The 25,929-nt window shown below is 55.6% G+C and overlaps 2 protein-coding genes across 8 annotated transcripts; one reads left to right on the top strand and one right to left on the bottom strand.

The window, feature by feature from the left end:
• Positions 1 to 4,677: 4,677 nt before the first annotated feature.
• CA2H3orf18 (chromosome A2 C3orf18 homolog) lies at positions 4,678 to 14,368 on the bottom strand. 5 transcript variants are annotated; one of them, XR_006199850.1, is made up of 6 exons: positions 11,626 to 13,961; positions 10,882 to 11,270; positions 8,179 to 8,204; positions 7,502 to 7,649; positions 5,278 to 6,256; positions 4,678 to 5,053 (listed from the first exon to the last, which is right to left on the bottom strand). XR_006199850.1 is itself a non-coding variant. In XM_042929485.1 (6 exons), the coding sequence occupies exons 3-6, from the start codon at positions 11,113 to 11,115 to the stop codon at positions 6,176 to 6,178; spliced, it is 489 nt and encodes a 162-aa protein (XP_042785419.1). In that variant the 5' UTR covers positions 11,116 to 11,270; positions 11,626 to 11,742; positions 14,174 to 14,368; the 3' UTR covers positions 4,678 to 6,175. The 5 variants fall into 5 exon arrangements, 4 of the variants coding, with proteins under 4 accessions (XP_042785419.1, XP_042785420.1, XP_042785421.1 ...); XM_042929485.1 differs by adding an exon at positions 14,174 to 14,368 and having other exon boundaries at positions 4,678 to 6,256; positions 11,626 to 11,742; XM_042929486.1 differs by having other exon boundaries at positions 4,678 to 6,256; positions 11,626 to 11,742; positions 12,847 to 13,961.
• A 158-nt stretch (positions 14,369 to 14,526) lies between these two features.
• Positions 14,527 to 24,845, top strand: HEMK1 (HemK methyltransferase family member 1). Of its 3 annotated transcripts, XM_042929489.1 has the most exons (11): positions 14,527 to 14,605; positions 15,624 to 16,003; positions 16,302 to 16,393; positions 16,706 to 16,799; positions 20,824 to 20,958; positions 21,288 to 21,352; positions 21,627 to 21,676; positions 22,599 to 22,707; positions 23,552 to 23,647; positions 23,799 to 23,912; positions 24,076 to 24,845. In XM_042929489.1, the coding sequence occupies exons 2-11, from the start codon at positions 15,776 to 15,778 to the stop codon at positions 24,134 to 24,136; spliced, it is 1,044 nt and encodes a 347-aa protein (XP_042785423.1). In that variant the 5' UTR covers positions 14,527 to 14,605; positions 15,624 to 15,775; the 3' UTR covers positions 24,137 to 24,845. The 3 variants fall into 3 exon arrangements, with proteins under 3 accessions (XP_042785423.1, XP_042785424.1, XP_042785425.1); XM_042929490.1 differs by lacking the exon at positions 23,552 to 23,647; XM_042929491.1 differs by lacking the exon at positions 14,527 to 14,605 and having other exon boundaries at positions 15,877 to 15,965; positions 16,668 to 16,799; positions 24,076 to 24,844.
• Positions 24,846 to 25,929: the final 1,084 nt, after the last annotated feature.

Here is a 25,929-nt window from a genome sequence, read left to right on the forward strand (position 1 = left end):
GGGTGAGATGGGGGGTTAGTGTCTGCCTGCTGGGCGCTGACCAAGAGGGACCTCAGCAGCAGGGCCAGGACTAGGATGAGGCACATGAGGCACCCAGGGCACAAATTTAAGGAGGCACTCATGCTCAGGTTGGTGCACGTGCCATCTGAGTGAGTGGTTCCTTACATTTGGAACCCTAGGCCCCTATTCACTTCACTCTAGTCTTGGCGTCGCCAGATGAACCCTTGACGTGGGGCTTGCAGCGTGAGGGCTGCTCTCCACACCAAATGAGGGAGAGGCTGAGTGCAGGGAGGGATTCAAGGATGGGGCCTGAGGAGAACTGGCAGTGCGGGGTGGGGGTGGGGGTGCAGGGTGCGGGGAGCTCCAGACAAGTGACCTGGCTGAGGCTGGGGGCAGGAAGGCCCCTTGCAGTGCCTGAAGCTACCAGCAGGTAGCAGCACAGGCTGGCGTTGGAGTCTGAGAGGCAGATTGGGAACCCAAGGAGGCAGTGCCTTCTGGGTGCCCTCTCAGGCCCCATTACTGTTTCTAGGGTTTGTCTGAGACTCCTTTCTGGAATGGTGTAGAAGAAAAGCCAAGTGCCTGGCTCTGAGCCTGATGACCTCAGTCTCTGGGTGCTGATGTCTTCCCCTGTAAGATGAATGACGGTAGGCCCTCACAATGGACACTGGGAATAAAGTGAGATTGTGCAGGATGTACTAATCAAGGGTAATTGTTACTAGGACCAGATTCTGGCCATTGTTCAGCCATGCATACCTTTGAGCTGAATGGCACTCCTGCTGGCAGTGGGGAAGACTGACCTGACCCTCCTCCCTCCGTGAGTGATCCACTGGGTCTGGCACATGGCATGAGCTCAATAAATCATGCATCATTATGAGTTATTATTGCTATTACTATTATTGGCATTGTTATTACCCTGAAGTCTTTTATCTCTTGTCACACCCCAGGAAGTAGAGCTGACTGCCCCTCCTAACCCAGGCCTCCAGGCCTCCAGACCTCCAAAGGAAGTGTACTAAGAGCTGGGCGAATGGGAATGGCCAGGGTGAACACCTTTCTCTCCTGTTCAACCAGTGGGTAGAGGACAGGGGGCCCACCAGCCCCAATGGCTGGTACGTCTGCCATTTTCCCCTCCCTACATTCTCCCAGGCCAGACCGCAGGTTGCAGTCAGGTATAGGAGAAGCTGAGGGGACTGGCTGGACCTCAGCCAGAAGACCCTGGGAAGCCCCAGCAAGTGGGCACTTTCATCCAGGAAGCTGACATCCAGGAAGGCAGGAGCTGGACAAGTGTGAGACTGGGAGACTGGGCGCTTCTTGACAGTCACCTGTGGGGCTGGGCAGCCCCAGGTAGGAGAGCTGGCACCTAGCGACAATGTTTCAGAACAGAGGGCTAGCAGACAAGGCCATGGATCCTCCCATGCAATACCACACATGTACTCCTGGATGATATGGGGCTAGAATCCAGGCTGCCATGAAGCCTCAGAAGTGACCTAGTCCTAGCCCTCACCTATGAAAGCTGGGCTGAATCTGTGGCCATTTCTCCTGAGCTACCTATGTGTAAGAGGTCTGGAGACCGGATCTGCCAGGCTAAAGAGACCAGGAAGGTGGGGGCTTAGAGCATTTTGGGCCATCCTGGTGGGTGCAGGCAGATTTGTGCCCTGAGAGACTCCATGCAAAGGCCTGCTGGGCCACATGGGTTGTGGGCCCTGGGCCCAGGCTGTACCAAGTTCGAATCTAGGCTCTGATGTGCCCACTGGCTGTACACAGGGCCCTGGGATGCTTGCCTCTGACTGCTCAGTTGCAAGGTCCTCACATATGAAATGGGAGTGAGAAAACCCTCCTTCTCCAGCCATTTGTGGGCATCAGACATGATGGATGTTGGTCCCCAGTGAGAGATACTCTGGTCCTCCCCCCCTCCCCAGACCTCCAGCCCACACAGGAATTCATAGTCCATCCAGGCACCCAGAGAGTTACCTTCCAAGCTGAGCTGTGAGAAAGAAAGGGACCCTCCAAAGCTGAGGGGAAATCCTGCTTAGGGTGGCAGGGAGGTCTCTGACCCAGATTGCGTACCTCCAGCCAGAGGCTGGGAAAAGGAACCCCCTCCCCAGACAGGTCTCAGCCCCACCTAGCCCTCTGCTCCCCACACAAATGCCCTCCTGGGCTGAGCCTCTAGACCCAGGGTTTCCTCTGTGGTGGAGGAGACCATCCCTATTTTTTGCTCCTCCCCAGCCCCCTATGCCTGCTGACTTTCCTCTAGGTCCCACAGGTGTGTGGAGGTGGTCTCCCCCTGGGGAGAACAGACACCTACCCTGATCTTCTACTTGCAGAATCCAAGAGGCCAGAGTGATGAGTGGGGGTGAGCACCACTGCCAAGGGGCTCTGAGGTAGGGGTGAGAGAGGGCAGACCCAGGCGCAGATGGGACAGCATCCCAGCCTCACCCCTCTCCACTGTACCTGAAGTTCTCCACACTCTCCTCTTCCTCCCCCACCTCCTCCTCCTCCCCCTCCTCCTCTCCCTGTACTTTCTGCTTACACAGTTCTTGTTCATTTCTCAGCTTCACTGGCCTTTCAAAAGAGGCCTCCGTACAACCATAGATACCTCTGCCTGCAGTTCCCCTTGTCCTGAGCCCACAGAGGCCAGGCTGGATGGGGTGCCAGACCAGCAGCTCCTGGGGTTCCCTCGGATACCCTCAGCCAAGATGCTCCACACTGAGGACTGCTGAGGGGTGCAGTTGGACAGGATAGGGTGGGTTATCTGCCCTCAGCCTCTGAATGCCCCCCCAGGCACACCTGGCCCTTATCCCTGCGTTCTTTTGCATATAGATGTAGATATAAAGATATATAGACATAGGGTATATATGTATACACATCATACACACACACAGTCATCCTTTTTTCCTATTTGACACCTGCTTCCTCCCATCTCAAATGGAGGTGCAGACACCAGCCAATGGAGCTGGTTCACTGACAGGATCACAGTGCTGGGCTCGGTAATGTTTCTGGAAGGAATCAATAGCAAGGTTAAACTGCTACTGGTTTCTGAGCTCACCTCCACAAGAACGACCTTTACATTCTGAAGGTGTCCCTGATGTCTGCCTGCAGCCAGGCAGTGGGGTTACTGTATACACTTTGGCTGGAAGTTGACACTTTACTTCACTAAACAAGGTGGCTTCCGCTGAAGGTGCCCATCCACGTCCACGCTGATAGCGCCCACTGCAAAGTGCTGCAGCTTTTACCCTGAAGCCCTGGTTGCTATTCATTTATAGAGGATTCGCTTAGCGATGTATGTGTGTGTGTGGCAGGGGCATTTCACAAGGGCCTCCTTTAACAGACAAGTTCAGGAGCGACAGGGCAGGCAGGTGACTTTCTCCCCCCATTGGTCTCCTTCTCTGGTGAAGAGAGTTCTGGTCAGCCCGCCAGGCCCATGGTCACAAGGACACATCAACTGAATCCTTCCACCATGATATTTATTGATCCCATGCTCTGTGGAAGACCTAGGAATGTGCAGGGAGTTTGGGTCTCCTCCACAATTGGGAGAGAGAGCTAGCAAATAGAAGGTGGGTAGGAGGTATCTGCAAAGGGATAGGGATGAGGCAGTGGCCCTGTCACTCACAAAAAGTTGTACTGTCCACCTACCTGGGCCCACCCTTCGGAAAGGGCATGGAGCAGGCAGCAGGAGAGAATGGCGACAGGGTCCTCCTGGAGCCTCCATCCTGGCCCTAGTCCCTAGGTGCTAGCCTTACTCCATAGGCCTCACTCTTTTAGGGTCCCTTAGACACTGAGTCTTCTGTAGCTCCCACATTTTTGGATTGAGGGGTTATCCAGCAGGATGGGGGGCACACAGCCCATCCATCCCTCTCCTCTCACCCCATGACCCTTAAGAATCCTTCTGCTAGTCTGCGAGACCAGGGTCATCACTGACAGGCCCATCTGTGTGACCCCAATGAGGGTGGCCTATGGAATTCTTGGGGAATCACCTTTACCCAGGGCCCTGGCCTGCAACCCCGGCTCCCAGCCTAGCCCTCCGCCATGGAACTGCTGCTCACCCTGTCCTTGTTTCCTATGCTGGCCTGAAGGCTCAGGTCTTTAGGGGAGGATCTGAATATCACTTAGAGTCCTGGTTTGTGGGATTTTCAATGCTAAAATTGGGCAGTCCTGAGAAAACCAGGAGAGTTGGTCACCCTGGTGTCATTCTCCCCAAACCCTTCTGAACCCTGTAGGTGGTTTCCACACCGATGACCTCAAGGCTTCCCAACTCTACCCACTCCCTGCACCCTGTGATCTGGGAAAGACCACATTATTGTGTTCCCTTTTGTGTTTCAGACCCAGTTCCTATGGATCCTCAGGCACCACACCTCCCCCTAGTCCTTGGGGCTCAAGCCCTCTCCTTCCTCAGGTCCCACAAGGTGCACTTTGCCTCTCCACCCAAGGGGATGGTAGGCATTGTGACTCCATCCCACAGTTGAGACACGAGGCCCCACAGCAGCCTGAACTCAGGGCCAGAGGCATTTCATCAGATAGTTCAAGGAAAGCCAATGGAGCTGCCAGCTCATAGCTGGGCTCCAAGTGACTATGCCAGGCCCCCACACAGCCCTTCACCCATCTTGTCCCTCCTGGTGTTTCACACCCCAAGTGTCACAGACTCACACTCTTTTTGTGTAAACATCTTAATTACATCTTTAATGCTCTCACATGGAGATGCTGTGAGTTAAATTACAGCGTCTGTGCATCCTAAATTACCCACAGCCCTCCAGTTGGTTCAAGTGCTAATGTATTTATAGCATCTAGAGGAGGGAATACATCCCAAATCTTCCCTACACGGGCCTCCTTGGCCCTCACATCCTGACACGTGGTATTTGCCCAACAGAAGGTCTCTGCTGCTGCCCCCGCATCCCCTCCAGAAAGCGGAGGACAGCAATGGTGGCGAGGCTGGGCATGGGGGCATGCTTCTGTGCATGCTCACGTGCGCATGCATGCTCAGAGTAGAAAATTGCTCAGCTCCTGGGGTCTGGCTTAGCCCCATGCCTTGCTCACATGCCCCAGACTGGTAGAAGAATTCCTGAGGGATGTGGGGTGGGTAGACAATGGGTGGGTGGGCTATGCTATCAAATGCTATCAAATAGGTCTGCTTCCCATGGGGCTACCCCCGCCCCGTTTCAGGCAGTCAGAAGTCCCCAGATAGCCCACAGCCTGTGACCACTGCCCTCAGACCAGTAGCCTCTCCCACAACCCTAGATCCCCAATATACACCAGGACAGGGAACCATTTTCAGAAGCAGATTACCTGGCTTGTAGAGCCCAGTGAAGAGATGAGATGGGCAGCAGGACCTTCACCTTGGCTTTCCTTTCCCTTCAGTCCCAAACACTGAAGGCAGAGAAGGTGGCCTATCCTGGTGCTCCCACACACATCAAGGGGTGGGGTGGACTTGGAGGCTGGGGCCCATGCAGAAGGTCTTCATCCTACCCTGTGCTGGGATACGCACATCCTACCCTGCACATGGGCACATTCACACACATGTCTGAGGCCTTTCAGCAGGTCCAGGCATTGTGTCCCTCTACACCCGGTCCCCTACTTCCTTTGCTCTTTCCCAGCCAACAGCTGGCTGCCAGGGAGGGTGGCTGGGAGGCCTCGTGGACCCTCCAAAATACAGATGGGCCTTGGGTAGGAGCAGCCCTCTTCCTGGCATCCTTGCCCACTTGGCAGTTCTTGCTTCATCCCTGGGCTTCTCCTGGGGCGACCCGGTTGGTTGCCTCTCCACACTGTAGAGGAGGCTCCAGATTCTGAAGACAGGTCTCTCCCTGACAAAGGGGAAACCCTCCCTACTCCTCTCTCCTTTCCCCTCCCATCCCATGTCTCCCCCCCATTTCCTCCACATTAGAGGAGCAGACCATGATGTAAGGAGTCTGGGGAGGACACAAGGAAGCTAGCATAGCTCTCAACTTCCTGACATGAGGGATGCCCTCCATGCCAGGGCCCTCAGATCAGGGGACATCAGCAGCCAGATGTCCAGCCTGGCCAGGGCCTCTCTTAGAGCCTGGAGAGTCAGCAGGTGGGTCCTGGGAATAGCTGGGCCTTGGCAGGGCAGGTCCTGAGAGTAGGTCTTAACAATCACGGAGTGAGCAGCTCAATGGGCACTCTGGCAGGTGTCTTCATCAGAAGTCCAGGCCTGTCCCCGGGGCACTCATGCATGGATGGCATTGGCTACGTCGGTGAACACCAGCCGGCTGGGCCTCTGCAGTGGGCCCTGAGAGGGGAGAGTGGTCTGCAGAGAGACAGGGGCATCAGGGACCTTGACCAAGGCCATTCACCTCCACCCTTGCTTCCGGGTTTGTCTGTTTTCACTTGGCACCAGCTATGCCTTCCATTTGGAATGCTCTCCTTGCAAGTTCAGCCTGGATATACCAACTGGCTCTGATGACACCCCCCCCCCCCCCCCCAGCCACCACCAGTTTGCCAGCATGCACTTGCCCTGCGGGCCTAGAGGCTGGATTAATTACGCATGCACCACTCTCTCCCAGCAGAAGGGGGCTCACCTCTGTATCCCCTAGCTCTAGCACAGGGGCTGGACCAGAGGAGGCAGGGAGGCACACAGGAAACAACTGTCAAATTGTCAGTAGTCCCATGGGCTGGGTGGACCAAGGTTCTCAGCCTGATTTCCCAAATATCACAAGTGGGGAATGTGTCCTGATCAGTTGCCACAGAACTGGTGGCAAAATCAGGAGGTCTCTGGACTCCCAGTCTGGACTCTTCCTGAATCCAGTCTCCTAATTCTGCCCTGGCAGGGCCAGCGCCTCCCCCCCCCCTCCCCCCACAACCTGTGGGGTCAAGGCAAGGAGAAATGCAAAGGGGTTTCATGGGTCAGGGGGAGACCAGGCCTCCTCATGTTGCTCTGGCCCTTGGGAATTTTAGGGACTGGTGGCAAATAGCCATGCAGCCCAGTGGCTCTGACAGGGTGACCACACAGGTACCTAACCCTTTGGATGTAGGAGGTGAATTTGGCTGGGGTATCCACACACCCAGGGTTTGTCAGTTGCTAGGAACCCCCTAGTGTAGTCAGGGGTGCCCCTGTTCCAGAATCTGACCCCAATCATGATGTGCTCAGGACCAGGGCCCTCAGGGGGCAGAGGCACTAGCCTCCCAGTTCCAACAATCTCTCCCATCAGTCCTCTCCTGCTTTCCTAGCCAAGGCGTGGGGGCACAGAGGGCAAGAATTAGGACTTTCATTTGCAGACAAGCAGAGGCTCAGAGAGGCCAAGGGGCTGCCAAGATCACTACGTTAGCAGGGGTAGAGCTGGGCTGGATTCCAGGGCTGCCCTGGCCTCATGTAGTCAGTTTATAGGTGGCCACAGGGAAACTCTACCTGTTTCTAAACAAACCTGACAAAACCCATATACCCACTTGACCGTATGGCAGGTGCTGGAAAGCTGCATGAGAAAGGAGGGAGGGGTGGGGGCAGAGGACTCATGAGCAGCCTGCAGCCTGGGTGGGGAGCCTGGTTAGTGCCCACCTTGCCCTGCATGGCCTGCATAGAGGCAGCAGCCTGCATGGAGGCAGCATCCCGCCCGTGCTCCAGCAGCTCCTGCTCCAGTTCATCTTGTTCCTCCGTAGGGTCGAAGTTGTACATGGGCATGAGCTGGTGGCGGAGCTTCTCCAGCCTGGGGGTGGGGGGAGGCTGCTGGGGGCATGGCAGGTCCTTGCCCTCCCTCCAGCCTTCCGGGCCCTGCCTGATGCCCAGCTGAGCCATAGCACACAGCTATGCTTAGGGGGCCTGAGGTTTCCTCTGGGATTAAATGAAAGCTATTTTTGTACCTGCAGTACCACCTCCACCCCTCTGTTAGTTACCCACTCCTGGGACCAGATGGGGCCATGGCCCATGAAGGCATCATCTGTGGGGTCCATGAAGACTGCGTAGGCCAGGGCCGTGTGTGATCCACAGCCTCTGCAGGCCAGGCAGTGTAGGGGAGTCAGTAACCTGGAACTCAGGGTATTGGGGTAAGGGTGGCTCAGCACTCCTGGAGGGAAAGTATTCATCCCCAGCCATGAGTGGGCAGAAGAGGACCTGACTCCCTGACCAGGGAGAGGGGCCCCAATGTTGGTGGGACTCTCTTTTCCCACCCATGTCTCCTGGAGTCCAGCCCAACACTGCCAACAGGCTGGAGTTTTGGGTGGCAACTGGGGAGTTACCTCTTCTTCTTCCTGATGTATAAAACCTGCAAGAGAAGGAGCAGTGTCAAATGGCTGGGAATGAAGTCCCTGACTAGTCAGCAGTCCCTTGGGACAGGGGACATCCTGAAGCTGACGATGGGGAGAAGTGTGGGTCCCCATGTCCTCAGGGGATTCCCTCCCAGGGACACACACATCTGCATTTGTGCCTCCTTTTGACATTTATCAGCTGCTGACAGTGCCTGGGCTTCGAGGTGGGGAGCAGGCCCGTGCTTGAGGAGCCCAGCCTGGGAAGACCATGCAGTCAGGCCTGGCCTGCAGACAGGAGGACCCTATCTCTGCCAATATAGACTGTGGTTTCAGCCACTCAGCACCTGCCTCAGACTCCTTAGGGCTGAGGGGGGAGGGAAGATTTCAGCACGCCCTCTCCTCTCAACTCTCCCCAGGGAGTACATGGCTTCCCCAGAGCCATGGATGGGCAAAAAGAACAGGGGAGAGGTAGTGGCCAAACTCTGCAGGGCAGTGGCTCTAGGCAAGGCTCTGGGCTGGGCTTCTGAGGTTTCCATGGGAGGCTGATGGGCTTCAGTGGACGGGGCCTGGGAAGGAGAGCATGAGCCCCTGAATAGCAGCCCAGACTGAACACCGGAGCTCGGATGCTGGAGGAACGTAGAAAGGACTTGGGTCCTAATCCCCATGGTACAGACTGGAAGATAAAGGCCTAGGCAGCTTGAGGAAACGTGCAAGACCTAAGAGCTCCAGGTGGGAGCAGAACATCCTGATACAAAGCACTGAGAAGGGAAGAAGGGCTGGCCACCAGGGCAGGGACTCCAGGGACCTCTGCCACCACCTGGCTGTTCCCTAAACTGGTGGTTTCTGGCTGCCAGGAGAATGACCACTTCTGCCTGGGGAAAAGCCATGTCCCTAGAGTCTGTCCTCTGTGGCTCTCATATCCTTTGTGCCTCATTCACAGCTTGAATCTGGTTTGGTTTCCAGCCTGGCCCAGAGTTCCTCTTGCTGCTTGTTTCCTCGGAAACCCCAAAGGCCTGAAAAGAAACTGACTTGCCCCTTGCTTTCCATCCCCTCCAGGGGTCACATATGGATGATACCCTTGCTGTCCTGTGGAAAGGATGCTGGGGGAGCTCCAGGTCTCAGACCCAGCCCCCTATCTGCCCTGAACCAGCAGCTTCAGCCCAAGCACCTGGACTCCCTCTACTCCCTCTACTCTGGCCCTTCTCCAAACCCTCCTTACTGCCCTGTGGTCCTGTCCTACAGACGGGTCTTCACGAGAGTCCAAAACCTTTAACCAATCTCCATGCCATGGTCCTGCTGTTCCCTCTGCGCCACCTACTGACACCACCCTCCCACATACCTTCCTTCCAAATCTTCCCACCCCTCACCATCCAGCTGCAGTGCTGCCTTCTCCAGGAAGCCCTCCCATACGACTCCATCTGTGTGAGGCACACAACCTGGCACTGATTTGCCTCTCCTCATACCCAACATGGCCCTGCTGGGGGCTGGCATGAGAGGAGAGGAAGCAGCATTCAGGGAGCATCTCTGAACCTGTTCCCTAGTGCTCAAGAGCTATTTTCTGCCCTCCATTGCCTTTGTCCCACAATCTTCCTACCTCTCTGGTTTGGGCAAGAAGTTCCTCTATCCTGGCCCTCTGAATGTTCCTCCAGAATGAAACGTAAGGGAGTGCTCCCAAATTCCTGGGAGAAAATCTTTTGCCTAGAGTCATAAGGGCAGATTCCAGACCCCACATTTTCCCTGAGGTAAGATTGTTTCAGTTTACTTAACTGCCACATTGGTGCCATGGGGAAACATTGGCGCTCTGCCTTGCTCCTGCCCAGGGAGCCCGCTCACTCTGTGTGTTGCATCCTGGCCCTGCTTGCTGGCCAGGAGTTGTTCCCTGGCAGTGATCCGGAGCCTACAGGGCCCATATGGCAACCTTGGTTTAACAGTAGCTCCAGCCAGGTCATGGATGGACCATCCACAGCCTTATTTGCCAGAGCAACCTGGTCCTGAGCCTAGGGCTAGCCATCAGAGTCTGCGAGGGGCAGTGGCCAGGATGCCACCATTGTCAGCCCACCCAGGGGACCACAGGTGCACCCCAACTCAGTCCCTCTAGGCTGCCCTTGGCATCCTTGGTTTATCTGTCTCCTATTTCCCCAAAGAAACACAGGGCAGGACCTTGTCTCCCTAGTCCCTGGGGACCTGAAGGCTTGGTCCAGGGCAGATGCCCAGTAAATAACTGCCAAGTGAATGAACATTGCCAGCAGGCTGCCATGCCCAGAGCATCCCACCCCTACTCTGCAGCCCAGGTTCTATTCCCATCGCCTTCTGGCCTCTACTCCTATGGCACCCCTCCCCCCACTTGCCTCACTGTCCTGCTTGCTGCTCACAGAAACCCCTGCCTGCCTCCCAACTTTTGCCCATCAGGACCCTCCACCTGGAACAACCCCCTCTCCAACTCCTACATGGCCCCCATGGCCCCCATGGCCCAGCTCAAGACACCATGTATCCTGAGAACCTTCTCTGGTTCTTCCAGTTGGAGGCAGCCTCTCTGGTCTCTGGGTCCCTAGTGGAAAAATACCTGGAGAAGGGGAAGATCGTGCTATCATTAACAGACAATTATCTTCTGATTAGAGTTTCTAAGATCTAAACACTGACCACCCTCCTCCAACTGACGGCCATCTGGGTCAGCCCCAGCCTGCCAGCTCTTACCATGGCCACAGCCAGGCCAATCACTGTGATGATCCCAAAGGACAGAAGCATTGTGCCCACACCAGCTGTGCCACCAGCCACGTCAGGGATTCTGGTGTCATTAAAGCTGGTAGCTTCTGTGCTGAGGGTAGTGGTCTCGGAAGCTGGCCCATCTGTGGCAGGCTCCAGGTCAGGCTCAGAGGTGGGTGGGCGGCTGCTGAACCAGCCCCTGGCAGATGGGATCCTGGAGTTCATGCTGATGCTGGGAGGGCCCTGGCTGAGAGACTGCCTGTGGTCAGCCAACCTGCCAACTTGATTCTGACATCAGTAGTGTCCCAGACTGTGGCCCCCCACTATACTTGCAGGTTGCCAACTCCTTGGATAAAGGGAGCTCCCTGGCTCCTTGGGTGCTGGAAAAGAAAGAATAAAAAACCATGAGGCTTAGAACAGGACTCAGTGGTAACATCAAGTACCCCTAAGTTCTGAAGGCACTGGGGAAATAAAAGTTTGAGGGCAAAGGCAAGTTCAAGGGACATCAGGACATGTGCTTTACTTATGTACAGTTCCCATGTGGATTTAGGAAGGTGAAAATGAAGCCCTTCCCCTTCTCTGAGGGTATGATAACCATAGTGATTATACTTGGAAGATGTGAAAGGTGGCGGGGAGGTTTGAAAGAAAAAGTCTCTCCCCTGTGTAATAGCCACCCTCCCACCCCTACTCCCTGCATTTCCCATCTCCTCACTCCCTGCCCCCCATATGCCTCACCTCCTGCTTGGAGAAAAAAATACTGCAGCTTTTTCCTTTCCTGGAGGGAAACACTTGCCCAAGAGTCAGATGACCTTAGGCATGTCACTCCACTTCTGTGTCTCAGTTCTCCTGAGTCTGAGATAAAACAAAAACAAAAACAAAAACAAAACCCCACCTCCCTCACAGGATCGTTAAAATGGCAGAATGAACTGGTTCCTAGAAAAGACTTAGCTCAGCGCAACCCTTGCCCACAGTAAGCACCCAATGTATAGACCTTCCCCACTGGGCAGCCCACTTGGGAAAGGGGAGCCACAGAAGCCCCTGGACCCAGCCAATTTTGTGATCCAGGCTGTGTTTGCAGTGGGGCAGGGCAGGTGTGGAGAGCCCAGGAGGCAGGAAGGGGAGAGAGGCTAAGGTCAGCTCCTCTGGCACGACTTCTCTGCAGGCTCTTAGGGTCACTGGACCTCCATAGGGGAGCTAGGGGCTGCCAGAGACAAGGAAAAACCAGGTGAGCAGGGAGTGTGTCTTCATATGCAGGGATGGAGCACCCACTCTGAGATGATTCTTCTCCCCTCCCTCCTCCCTTGGGATGAGAGGGTGGGAGATGTGGCAAGAGGGTGTGGCTTAGGTCTTCCCAGGCCAGAGGGCGCAGGGTAAGGCAAGGTGGGAAGGGGACCCATTCAAGCTGCCTAAGGGCAGGTCTAGGGAGAAGGGGGAGATACACAGCTCATGGCTGCACACATACCTCCCTGTCCTAGTTCATGGGTGTATGTGGGGTGCCTCCCTGTGCAGGTGCATGGGTGTGTGTGTGTGAGGAGTGTACACACCAATGATGGCTCCTTAGGAAGGGGTAAGGTTGGCAGAGGGATATGGGGGCTCATCCCTCTCTGCCCTCTCCCTCCAGCTAGGCTGAACGCGTCAGCAGCCCCAGGTTCTTTCTTGGCTCTGCCTCTGACCCCAGACATGACCTTGGGCCAGACCCTTAACTCTTGCTCTGGGCTCTCTTTATTCCTCGATCCAAAGCAGAGAAAAGGCCCTGCCCATCACTGTCTGGGACTGCCTGAGGGTCCAAAGGGCAAGAGAATGAAACGGGTGAAATGGGTTGGCACCGCGACCTCCGAGAACCCGCATACCGTTCTCTACCAGGTTCCTCAGTCCTCCCTGCTCCAATCCCCATCCCCGCTCTGCGACTCTGTGATTCCTCCATTCTTGCACAGAAGCTGCGACCTCAGCACTTACTTAATCCTCTCTGGGACGCCGAGCTCAGCCGGAGAGGCTAGGGGTGGTGGTGATCGGCAGGAGGCCAGAGCCGGGGACTGCGGGTCCGACCCCAGGTCCGCCCTCCCAGTGCGCTCCGAGCCGGGGCGGGGCCAGCTACAGCGCACCGCCGGCAGCCGTGAGTGCCGGCTCAGTCGGCTTGGGCCGGGACAAGCGGGGCCTGGACCCACCGCGGGGGTGGGGCCGAGGCGAGTAGCCCCAAGGGTCCCCCATGCTCCAGTGCCTAGCCTCTCTGCCCGCTCCGCGCTCTTGGCTCCCGATTGGCTGTCAGGCCCAGAGCCTGCCCGGCACTGGCCCGATTGCCTGTCGCTCTGATCTGGCTCCGCCCCCAGCAGGAGCCGGACACTGGGTGTCGGTTCTTGCAGATCACCCCTCGCTCCCCGTGGCCTTTGCTGAAGTAGGGTAGAGGACCTTGGATGGCTAAGCCCTTCTTGCACTAGAACTCGGGCGGAGCTCTACCTCCGCCGAGATAGACGCGTGCGTCCGAAACGCAGGCGGACGCCGAAGGCTCGGGGAGAGCACTGGACTGGGAGTCCTTGGACCTCCATTGAACTCTGGCTCGCCCCTCTATGGCTTTGTGACCTAGAGCAAGATGCTTCCCCTCCCTGGGGCTCGCTTCCTGCTCAGATGGGCTCTACTGAGAGGCCTCTTGGGTAAACGCCCACCCCAGGCTAGAAATGGGGTGCTTAGTTCAGAGAAGTTGGGAGCAGGATCGTATTATTATTATTGGATTGGTATTATTATTGGGCAGCCTGACACAATCCTACATATATTCCTCACAATAGCCTCCATCCACAGCGCGATCATCTCAGGGGAGGGACCCTCGGATACCTTCTAATCTTCGGGTTTTCAAGGGAGTTTACGAGGATTAAGGGTCTTGGACCGAGCCCAGGAAACTGCATGTTTAATAGTAGTTAACAGTGATCTAGTTAACAATAGATCCTGGTGGTAGGAGGGTGTCAGCAGGTCACACTTTTGTGGGACACTGCCGTGAGTTTTATAGAAGGAGCAACTGAGGCCGAGTGAGCTGGCAACAGCCAGAGTTCGAACCCAGGTCTCCAGCATCCAAACCCTAAAACCTGGGAACAAGAGGGTCAGAAGCGGCCCTGGGGTCTGGTGACCCCTGGCCCCCAGCGCGGCTCGGACCACTCTCGGCCAGGTCTTGAACACTGGGTCCCGCCCTTAGATTGCTACCGTCCCCAACACTGGAATCCATCCAAGTGCTGCTAGGCCTGTGCAGAGGCTACGCTAGACCACGCCCCTGGACATCGCACTCCAATTCTCAAACCTTGGGCTGGCTGCTTACAGCCCCGTTGGGGCTGACCACGCACCACCGCGGCTGGGTACCCAAATGCCAGCTCGTAGTAGTCCCCGCGGGCTGGGGCCATGTCCCCTCCGTGACCTTCAGGAAGAATGGGGAGACCTGGCTCCTAGGGCGCAACCTCCCACACATCCACGCACCCTGGCGCGGGTGGACTACCGGTGCACCCCGCGTGGCTTTCACAGCCTCCTCAACAGCCCGCAGCGGCTTCCCGGGTGGAACCCAGTAGCACTAGGAACTCTGGAGCTGGGCAACTGGGTCCGCCCGAGTCCTTTCTCAGAAGCACCGACCCCGGAAGCAGGGCGTCCGAGGGTGCTCACGTTGGATCTTGCATATCCGGGGGCCATGCCCCGGCAGTTTCTGCATCCGGGCGGGCGGGCGCGGTAATTCTTCAGGCCGGTATGTGCTAGAAATGGGAACCGGGACGGGTGCCCCTGGACTGCAGCACTCTCGAGACCCCCACTCCGCGTTATATAGATGAGGAAACAGGCTTGGGGAGAGGCGACCTTGCCTGGGTCATTAACGATGCTTTGCAGAGCTGAGAGGGAAGCTGCGTCCCGGACTTCAGGCCTTGGCTCCTCCTGGGGCAACGCTCAGGTGGACCGAGCTGCTCTGGAGACCGGAGGACGTGGGTTTGTGTCCTGCCTGGGACAGTGCTAGCGAGGTGATTTTAGGCAAGTCGCGTTCCCTCCCAGCTGGTCTCTGAAGGTGTGACACTTAGCAGGTGCTCAGTATGCGAGTTTGGACCTTAGTCCGTGCGACGGGAAAGGGGACCACTAATTTTAAATCTTCTGTTAAATCTTGTTTGTGATAACTTACGTATAAAGTTAACAAATAATCGTCAATTTCTTTTTGGCTGGGGATTTATGCTGATGTTTAGGATTATGGGTTAAACGGGGCAGGGGGAGAATTTTAGCATACAAATCAGTCAGTACGTGCAAAATGTCAAAAGCAAAGCTCCCAAGCAAAGGCAATCTCCTCTCTTCTTGCAATATTAGTTAAGAGCATGTAACATTGAGTCCCTCCCATGTGTTGAGCTGGCTCTCAGGCCAACTTTCATTGTCTGCTGCACTGCTCACGTGGAGTTGATATTATTCTCCTCGTTTTATGGAGGACACTGGAACTCAGAAATAATGACTTTCCCAAGTCGCACACACTAGATGATACAGATCTGTTCAGCCCTCAAGCCTGAGCCCCGACCCATCACCAGGGACTGAGCTCTGGGTTCAGCCCACTTCAGCTAAAAACATGATGAAAACATAATTGGCCAAGACAAGAAGAATCAAATAAGTGGGTGAGGGTCTAAAATGGAGTTAAGGAGGTAGCAGAGCAAGAGCGTGCCCTCTCTCAGGCAGCAGGTCAGGGAAGAGTGGGTCACACAAGACTCAGCTGCTCTCCTGGTTCTTCTCTCTTGCAGGTTGGCAGTCACATCTGGAGCAGAGCCACCTTGAGGAGCCAGAGCCTGTGACCATCTCTACCTGGTTGGAGCCAGTGACCCATCTTCAGCAGCTGACATCACTTGGAAGACTTAGGGACCTGGGAGCACTCAGGAGAGCCTTTCCCTGAGACATGGAGCTTGGGGACCGAATGCTCCGGGCCCTCCTGTCTGGCTTGGGAAGGAAGGGAGGCACCAGGGGCTGGGCCTTCAGCTCATGGCAACCCTATCTGCCCCTGGCTGGGTTGTTGAGTGCCACAGAGGTGGTCAGCCACTGGACTGCAGTCTTTGAGAAGAGGGGCATCCCTGAGGCCCAGGCATCCAGTGAGTACATCGTGGCTCATGTCCTTGGAGCCAAAACAGTTAAGTGCAGTGTTGTTAAGAGGGCAGAAAATGGGGGAGGGAGAACCTTAGGGAAGAACATCCAGGCTTTTCTGCCCCACTGAGAATGCTAAGCTAAGAGTGATGGGGTTTTTCTGAAGGCATGTCTTAGATGGATACTTATTCATTCATCCAGCTAACGTTTACAGTGTGTGCCAGGCAGTAGGGATCCAGGGATGACCAAGGTGGTCAGTGTTGGGCCCACAAACATTGTCCATCTAAACCTGGGTCAGGCCCTTGGATCAGGGGAGGCAGCCACTCACATTCTCTGTGGGGCAGTTTCAGAGCCTGAGACCAGTACTTCGGACCCAGCCCCTGAGTCCTTGGCAGCTACAGCACGTGCAGAAGCTGAGTAGCTGCCGATTGCAAAGGTGAGCATCCATGCGCCAGACCTGAGGGCTCTGTGTGGGGAACAGATGTCTGATTTCCTCCAGCCCAACTAGTTTGTGGTCAGGGAGGAGGAAAGTATCCAAGGACTAGGAAGGTGTTGGTCTGAAGGATTGATGAGAGGGGAGTCAGGCAAGTAGAAAGGGAGAAGGGAGGGAGGGAAGGCCTTGGCTCAGAGTCCTGGGGCAAGGAGGACGACCCTGACGCTTTTGGTATCCCACAAGTTCTCTCAAATCAGTCATGGTCCTATTGGTCCAGGCTCTAGCACTGATGTCACCCAGCTGCCTCCTCTGCAGGATGCCTTTGCAGTACATCCTCGGGGAGTGGGACTTTCAAGGGCTCAGTCTGAAGATGGCCCCCCCAGTGTTCATCCCTCGCCCGGAAACTGAGGTAGGTGTGGCACCAGGACAGGGCAGGATGGGGATGAGGGTGGGGTTTAGGGTACCTGTCTTGCTCCAGATTTCCTCCAGGGGGCGCTGGGGCCCTGTGATTATTGTCCTCAGAAGCCTTCCTTTTCCATACTGGTGTCTCCTGGAAGGCTTGGTAGGTGGGGCCAAGAGTGTAGAGGTCTCCTTCTGGCCTCCTTGAGTGTCCTCACATCCCAGACCAATGTCCTAGCTCCCAGACATGGCCTATCCAATCCATGGGGGGAAAGTGCCTTCCTCCTATCTCAGGAGGTGTGGGTGGAGTGGATAGGGCTCCAGCTGGACACCTGGAGGCCTGGTACAGCTATGTGACCTCAGGAAAGTCATTGACCCCTCTGGGCCCAGATGATGAAAGGATTGGGCCAGGGAATCTGTGACTTGGTGGTTCTCTTAGATCCACTGTCTGGTCAGGTAATCACCCGTGTCCCTCATATTACTAGGACTAGGGATTGGGTGGCCCTAGATACTGTCTGTTGGTAAGGCACCCTTACTGTGGGAGAGATGCTTTCTGTAGCCCTTCTTGGGCTTCCCCTTGACCTTATAGGGAGCCAGAGAGAACAGAGCAGGTGGATGGGGCTGTGTGGGGGCTGATGGGCAAGCTAGAGGGCACCAGGCTCTGAGAAGGAGTGTTTCTCAAAAGGTACCCAGGCATACAAACATTCCTAGGAAAGATCATACCTCATTCACCTGCCCAGACAGGTACCCAGAGTCCCACCTCATTTTCCTAGACTCTCTCCCCTGGCCAAGAAACCTTCTGACCCCATTCACTTCCACATCATGTGGTTCAGAGGCCAGGTCCTCACTTTACAGCCCAGCACTGGGAGGGACAGTAGGGGATCTGAGAACCACCTAAAGTCACAGGGCTGCCAGGGGAAGGAGCGTGGGGGCAGCACTCGGACTTTCTGACTCTGGGTCAGGGCCCCACATCTCCCATAGGGCTGTCCCATCTGGGATTGGATGAGCTGGGATGGAATGCGGAGATCCAGAGCAGGAAGTGGTGGTCTGCCACCTGTAGGTTTTTGGGAGGCTACCCTGTGTCTTTCCCAAGCATGTGACCTCTGGCTGGGAGCTCACTTACTGTCTCCTGAGGCTGCCAAGGGTCAGGACATGGGAGGGAAGCTACCATGATGACCTTTCAGTCCCCTCAGAGCTGATCTGACACCAGCCATGTGCTCCAGGGTTCTGAATGTGGAATGTGGACTTCTGGCTCACATGTGGGCCCCCCATTCCTGTGTGGGTCTGGGCCAGAGAGCAGCTCTGTTGCAAGGAGCAGGGGGAGGGGAGAACGGAGGGGGAGGCTGTGGTTGGGAGGTCAGGTCCTCACCTCACTGTGCAGACATTTCTGAGAACTTGCCAGGTTTGCCCCAATGTGAAGCCACATTGGGGGTGCTTTACCAAGAACTTGAGAGGACGTGGCCTGTGGCAGGGAGTAGGGAGAATGGGTGCAGGGAACAGTTCATGGTGCCTGTGATCTTTCTATCACTGGAGGACAGTTTCTGATGATGGGGGCAGAAGTCAGAAATGTGAAGCTGTAGGTGGCATGTGGCTCGATGAGTTGGGCTTTCCCTGTGGGTGGGAAGGTGGCTCAGTCCCCAGGCTGGCGGTGTGTACAGTGGGAAACCCAAGGCTGAGAGTGTGAGCCATTCGTATCCAATTGGGCAAGATGAGGCTCTGCGGGGTATGGGAGGCTCAGTGCCTTATCTGTGATTAGCTTGAAAGAGGCAGTGCCACCTTCATGGGGCTGCTGTCTCAGAACATCCGAATGGAGGGTACTCACAGCAGTCAGGTCCTGCTGAGGCCTTGGGCTGACTTCTTGATGGAAGCTGTCTGTTCCCCACATTCCCTTCTATCCCCACCCCATCATGGTTTTGGATTCTTCCCTTACTCACCTAGAAGAGGTGCCCTGAGTCTGAGGCCAGCTCAGCTTTCAGCCTCCTCTAACGAGCCACCAATTTCAGGCTGATGGAGGCTGGAGGCTCTTCACTTGGTGAGGAGGAAAGTTTGTGGACTTCTTGCAGGTGGTCTCTACCCCTATAATTGTCCCATAGCCAAGTTGATCCTCAAGTGGTCTGGAGTGTAATAGAGGGTCCAGGGGACACTCAGCTTCATGCACTCCCTGGGATGGCCGTTCATATATGTTGTATGTCTCTCTGAGGTCAGGGGTGTCTCTCTGAGGTGGCTGGCCAGTGTGGCTGTCCAAGGGGTCATTCTCCAACCAGAGTAGGTCTGTCTGTGGCCGGGAAACCAAGAGAAGTTCACACCCCTGACAAGCCTCAGCTGTCCTACCAGATGCTCAGTATGTGGCTTCAGTGCTGAGCCCGCAATCTCTCCACCACAGCTCTAGACTTCTCGCGCTATGGTAGTCCCAGTGCTATGGGCCCAGGTTGCTGCAAGCACCCCTGCAATCTCCAGTAGTGCCTGGTACAGGACTAGTGGGAGCAAGTGAGGGAAACAGGAAGGGTTGAACCCATAGGCCAAGCCCTACCTGCCTTGAACTTGCTACCCTGGGCACAGGTGAGCTTTGCTCCTGGGATTGGGGGGCCTGGAAGGATAAAATGCCTTTTGGGACTCAGGACTGAGGAGCTTATATGGCAAATGGGTCTGAGTGATCTGGAGCTGTTGAGCTTGACTGTTGATATTGGGAGTTTGGGAGGACCTAGGGGAGTCTGAGACTTAGAGGGTAGCTTCCCACGACCACTGAGAGCTTGCCCAGCACTTGGAAAGTGGCCAGGAGGCCCCTCTGAGGGTCAGGCTTTGCCTGTGGGACACACTGTGATGGGTTAGATTCCTGGTCTTCCCATCATGGAGCCTTCAGTCTGGTAGGAAAGGCAAACTGCATCCTGGACTTTAGACTCATGGTGAGGAGCCATGGTAGAGAGAGCCTGGTGGGGCGGTGGGGGTGAGGAAGCCTTTCTGGAGAGGTGGACCTGTTTGTAGATGAAGGGAGCACCCACTTGCAGACCCCTTTGCCCATTCCTGAGCCAGCCCTGCCTAGGATTCCAGGAGTCCCAAGTAGGGAAATTCTCCTAAGGGTTGTCTTTGAGAAGGAAGCACACTGCCCTTTCCCAGTTCCATGCCTGGCTGCTTGGGCCCTCACTCCACTGCTCATTAGAAACAGTTGGCTACTGGGCAGCAGCAGCCCTCCACTCTCACCTCCACCCTGTATTGGTTTTCATGCACAGTCCCTGCAGGTAGCAGATGGGTGGACAAGACTTGAAAGCCTGTTGTTTCCAAAGTGACAGTGTCTATAAGTGTCCCCAGGCCCCCAAGGCAGGTGCGATCAGGCACCTCCCACCACACTATGCCCACTTATTCCCATGCCTTGTGTATGCATGCCACAGCCCTCTTCAGATATGGGGCTTAGGTGGGACTGTGTTCTCCCTACTATGCCCCACCTCCATGGAGGCAATTCCCTGTCCCTCCCTGGGAGACTTCTAAGTTCAGCTCTATGAAGAAGCTGGGGCCACTCTGGCCCCTGATAATTGGCCATCATGAGCTGTGAACTAGGCTCCAGGAGGGGCCTTGACCCCTGGGCCTTAGCTTCCTCATGGACCATTTGTGAGGATCCAACAGATTAATGGAGGGAAAGTTCTGGAATCAGGGCCAGTCAAAGAGGAAGTGGTCGAGGAACATCAGGCATGGTTCTAGCATTGCCATGTGCACAAAACAGAGGCTGTCTATAAAAGGCCTAGCTGAGGTTTATTGAACACTTAACATGTACCAGGAATGGGACCCATGTCTCACGAATGTGTTTCTGTTTAATGTCCCCAGCATCCTGATGAGGTGGGTTATCATCCACTCAGTTTCACAGGTGGGGAATCTGAGGCCTAGAGAGGCAGAGTGACCTGCCCATGGCCTGACATAAAGTTCAGTCTAGCTTTAGACACCCCCCTACATTGACCCCTCTAACCATGCTTGGGCCTCTGTGCCAGTACCCCCTGGAGGGCTGGGTTGTCACTAACTCTGATCCAGACCCCTTTGCCTCACAGGAGCTGGTTGAATGGGTGCTGAAAGAAGTGACCCAGAGTTCCTGTCCAATGGGAGCCCAAGGTGGCCCCCTCATCCTGGAAGTGGGCTGCGGATCGGGAGCCATCTCCCTCAGCCTGCTGACTCAGCTTCCCCAGGTGAGCCCCCTCTGCGTCCCTGTGCCCCACGCTGAGTAGACTGGGATTACCACTCACTGTCCCACAGATCCTTTCCCCACCCATTTCTGCTAGAAGCACTTGAGAGGAGGTGGCCAGATATGGGAAGACAGGGCTGCCCTCAGCCTATCATGGTCATAGCCTCTAACTCTTTTCCCCTTTTCTCTGGCCAGACCCTGGCTACAGAGAGGGGAATGGCTGTTGGGTATTTCCCTCCTCTCTGGTAGGGGTTGGAGGAGAGCTCTGGTCCCCAGCCCTGGCCTCTCCAGGCACCCTGCCCCCTACATACCCATCATTTATTCTTGGGGCAGAGCCGAGTCATTGCTGTGGATAAAGGAGAAGCTGCCATCTGCCTGACCCAGGAGAATGCTCAGAGGTAGGCGGGCTGGGGAGACAGAAGGTCAGGGTTGGGGAAGTCTGACTTTGGGACCTGGTCTCAATCCCTGTTCAGGTATTAAACTCACTGATGTCTGTTTTCTACTCCTAAGAAAGGGGAGGTGGGGGGGGTGTTGCCTGGCATGGGTCCCACAGGGTTATGAAGGACAGTGGGCACCAGATAACTGCCAGTCCAAGAAGAGTTTATTCTCACAGTCCTGGTAGCCACAAGTAGGAGCCTCCCCTGTGCTCACCCTCACTTCCCATCTCTTCAGGCTTCGGTTGCTGGACAGAATTCAGATCGTTCCCCTGGATGTGACTTTAGGTATCTTCCCTACCCATCTTCCTTGGGGTGGGGATCCTCAGCACAGGTGCTGAATGGTGGAGAGATGGATGGAGGGCTTCCCCAACATACACACACACACACACACACACACACACACACACACACACACACACACACAGTATCTTAGACCAATCCTGCAAATCCCTGCTGCCTCCTGGGCTGATTTGACCCATGCAGGGACCAGCCACAGGGTCTTTGTTATTTTCTGAACCCCTGTAACTAGTGAGATTAACTAGGGCTTGCTTGCTTGTTGTCAAGAGATGAGCAGAAGCTCAGGAGAAAAGCTTTAGGACCAGAATACTTTAATACTTTAGTGCCTACCCACGCTGCTCCTGCCTGGCCCAGGCACAGCACAGCTCAGCCACACCTTTGCAGAGTGTTCTTGGGTTCTGGCTGCAGTTCTGGCTTCATTACATATCCATAAGATCTTTGAGCCTCATATGCACCCTCCATAGAGTGATACACCTGGTGTGGCACCTGGCACCTGGATGGAATGGACAAGCAGAGTTGCCAGGAATTGACTGACTAAAGCCAGGCATGCCCTCCACACACTGAGTCCATGTTGGCTATGGGGCAGCATATGGCAGGGCCAGTAGGGTTACAGAGAACAGAGGCTCTTGCATTGACCAAGCAGAGAGGTCTTCCTAAAGGTGGCACTTGAGCTGAGATTTGAGAGGAGGGAGAGAGGGCAAGGATATTCCATGTGAAAAGTTGCCATCTCAGAGTATACATGCTCCTGGCCAGGCTGCTGGCCGGGGACCCTGGGCACTAATTTGCAGGTCTGGGTTATCAGATCCAGAGATAGGCCCATGGTGTGGCTTGGGGAGGGAGACTACCCAAGGGACATGGTGGCAGGTAGAGCTGCCACCTAGTCTCTGCTGTGTGTTCCCTTTGACCATAGAGGGGAGCTGGTCACACCTCCTGCCCTGGGGCCCCATGGACCTGGTCGTCAGCAACCCTCCCTACATCTTCCACCAAGACATGGAGCAGCTGGCCCCTGAGATCCGCAGGTACAGGGTATGATAGGAGAGAGCCAGGCCTGAGAAGGCCTTGGGGGATGTGTCTGCCCTGGGGGAACTACACCATTGGGAGGGCCAGGGAGGGAGAGGGGACTGAAAGGGACAGTGATGTTGAAAGAGAGGTTCACTTAAGAGCCCACAGACCTACTCGGTTTAGCTTCTGCCTTCCCACTTAAGACCACTGAACTTCTCTGAGCCTCATTTCCTGCCTTTGAAAGGGGAGTGATAGACCTTTGTAGGGCCATGAGGAGGACTTAACAATGAATGACATTAGACATTGTATAGAATACATAGAAGGTGCTCAAATGGGTACATCATTTTACAGAAGAATGAGGCCCGGAGAGGGAAGGTGCCTGGTCCAAGGTCATGTAGGGGCTTAGCAAGAAGGCTGGGACTAAGACCCTACTCCAGGCTTTACTGTGAGTCATCCTGTTCTCAAACAAGGGCTGAGAACTAGGGGTAGCCCAGGATCCCTTGGACGAGGCAGCGGTAATGTGGGTCAAGGTGCTGGCTCCCCCTTTCCAGGCTCTCAGGAATGGTCTAGCTAGTTCCAAGCCCCGCCCCCCCTCTCCCCCCCCTGCAGACTAAGCATAGGAACAGCCTTGCCTCGCTATCAGTCAGTGGGATTCGCTAAGGACTCCCAGCACTGCCTGGTGGGCTGCTGCCTATAGGAGGTAGGGGCATCAGAGCTGCTGTTGGGGTCTCCTCCCTCTGTGTCCTCAGATTTTCCTGTCAGCCCAGAGTGTAAGTTCCATGGGGCCCCTTTGTGGAGGGCCCTGCTCAGTTTAAGATACCTCCTGTCCCAGACTCTCACCTTCCACTGTTTTCCCTTCAGCTATGAAGACCCAGTAGCCCTGGATGGTGGGGAGGAGGGCATGGACATCATTACCCACATCTTGGCCCTGGCACCTTGGCTTCTGAAGGACTCTGGGTATGGATAGGGCAGGTCTCCTGGATCTGTCCCAGTGTGTACTAGGCCTGCCCTGACAGTCATTCTGCCCCCACGCCTCCCAGTCCAGGTAACCCAGAAGTGCAGGTCCTAGTCCTGCCTGGTTGAGCTGACCCATTTCTCCTCCATGTAGGAGCATCTTCTTAGAAGTGGATCCAAGACATCCAGAGCTTGTTGGCAGCTGGCTTCAGAGCCGGCCTGACCTGTCCCTTGATCTCGTGGCTGTGCGCAAGGATTTCTGTGGGAGGTGAGCTCTACCTACCCCACCCCTACCTCCATAGTCATAGCCACACTGGTTCTTCCACTCAGGCCATCCACAGCTCTGGCTGTGGGGAGAGTATGCTGTTCCCACACTCTGCTCATCCCCTGGGATTCAGGCAATAATTGGCCTCTTGTCCCTGTCTCCTTAGGCCCAGGTTCCTGCATATCCGGAGGTCTGGGCCACAGTGTGGCTGCCTTATGGAAGCCTGACCAGGGCCCCAGCCTACCAGAGTGCCTGGCTGATCCTTCTTCCTGGAATGCTACTTGGAGGGAGGTGATGGCACTTTCTAGAACCCAGATGCTTATGACATTTCCCATGGCTCTGTGATTCCCCAAGCTCCACATTTCTGGGAGACTTGGGGATAGAAGCAAGGGTGGGGATGTCCTTCTTGGGGTGGCAAAGAACAAGGACATCCATAGTTTGGCTCAGAGCTGAGCAGACCTAGGTTCCCATTCTGGCTTCCCATCACACCAGTGTGGCCAAGGGTAGGTTGCTCAGTGTCTCTGTGAGTGGAATTGCCTTGGGGATGTTGGGAGATATGGCCAATAAAGTGTCAAGAGACCAACAAATAGTCGTCTAATGTTTTGTTACTGTGATTTGTGGGTCCCCTGTCCCCTTGTCCCCAGGCAGTGCTGGGAGTAAGAGCTTCCTCCTGCTCCAGCAGGACTAGCCATCAGTCTCCCATCTGGTGGGAGTGTGAGAGTGCAGTGTGGAGAAAGGCACATGGGTGCTCCTTTTGGCCTTGGATGCCAGGGGCTTGGGACTAATCAACTCACTCCTAGGGTTCGACCTAGCCCTCAACTGCCCTAGGTACACTCCCACACACCCTGACTGGGTCTAGGCTCTGAGCACAGGAGTATCATCTGAACTTCAGCTCAGAGCTGACTGCCTGCTTCCTGGAGGGGATTGGGCTGAGGGTCTTTGGTGCACAGTTCTGGGGTCACCTATCCTCATTTATTTCACTGAAGGCTTGAGCCAGTAAGGAGTAAGCAGCGTTTATGTTTACTTTTTATTCTCATAGCTTTTGGCTAAAACATTCCTTCCAAGTTGACCTTGCAGTTTCAGGTAACCCATCTGTCCCTGGTTGGAGCTGGGGAGAGTGAGAAACCCAGACAGCGCAGGTAGCTGGTTGTGACCTCCACCCGAGCTCTGGTCTGTGCAGACTTGTGGCCACCAGGAGGCCCGAAAGCCCAGCCCTTCTGTCCACATCGACAGGAAGCCTCCCAGTTGGCAGGTGCTGGTGTGAATCTGCATCAGAGTGGGTCCTGAGGAACATGCCAGACCAGACTGGCTCATCCCACTGGCACTTTCAAGGGCCTGACCTGGTGGTATGGTGGCCAGAGGCAGTATGGTCTGGTGGTCAGTATTCTCTGCTAAAGCCAGGATGCTGGGCTCCAGGGCTGTGTCTTGCACTGGGACCTCGGGCACCTCCTTTCCCTGCAAGAAGCTGGCTCTTCTGGCTCCAAGGCCAGTGTAAGGTGGCAGCCTCATTTTAGCCTCAGTCAGCCAGGTGGGGTGTGAGCTGGCATCTGAATCCTCACTCCTTCAGCAGGGACTCCCCAAGAGAAGATGTGGCCTGCCTGACATCCCGTGGTGGGAAGTAGCCAAGTGGAGATGGGAAGTTAGGTCCCTGCCTTTGGGGAGTCTGTATTGCTGGGCTCATACCTGGCTTGAGTGACCCACTCCTTCCCCTACTGTGCTGAGGGTCACATCTGCCTTAGCAGGGGCCACACTGCAGCTCCTAAGGCTCCTGTGACCTGCTCCTTGCCCAATGCCAGCCACATGGACTCCAAGCTCCTCCTGACTTCGTTTGAGGAGGATCAGGGACTCCCCATCATGGCTGCCTGGAAGGAACCTGGGAGGGTGCTGTAGGGCACAGCCAGAGAGAGGTTCCTGGCTTTCTGAGCCCCCTTGTGCTCTCCAACCTTTGCCCACATAGGTCCTTACCAGTATCGCCCATCTCTTCTGCCTGTGCCCTTCAGCTCCTGCTGTCTTCAGCAGC

The sequence above is a fragment of the Panthera leo genome, chromosome A2, assembly GCF_018350215.1.
Source record: "Panthera leo isolate Ple1 chromosome A2, P.leo_Ple1_pat1.1, whole genome shotgun sequence".
Lineage (NCBI taxonomy): Eukaryota > Metazoa > Chordata > Mammalia > Carnivora > Felidae > Panthera > Panthera leo.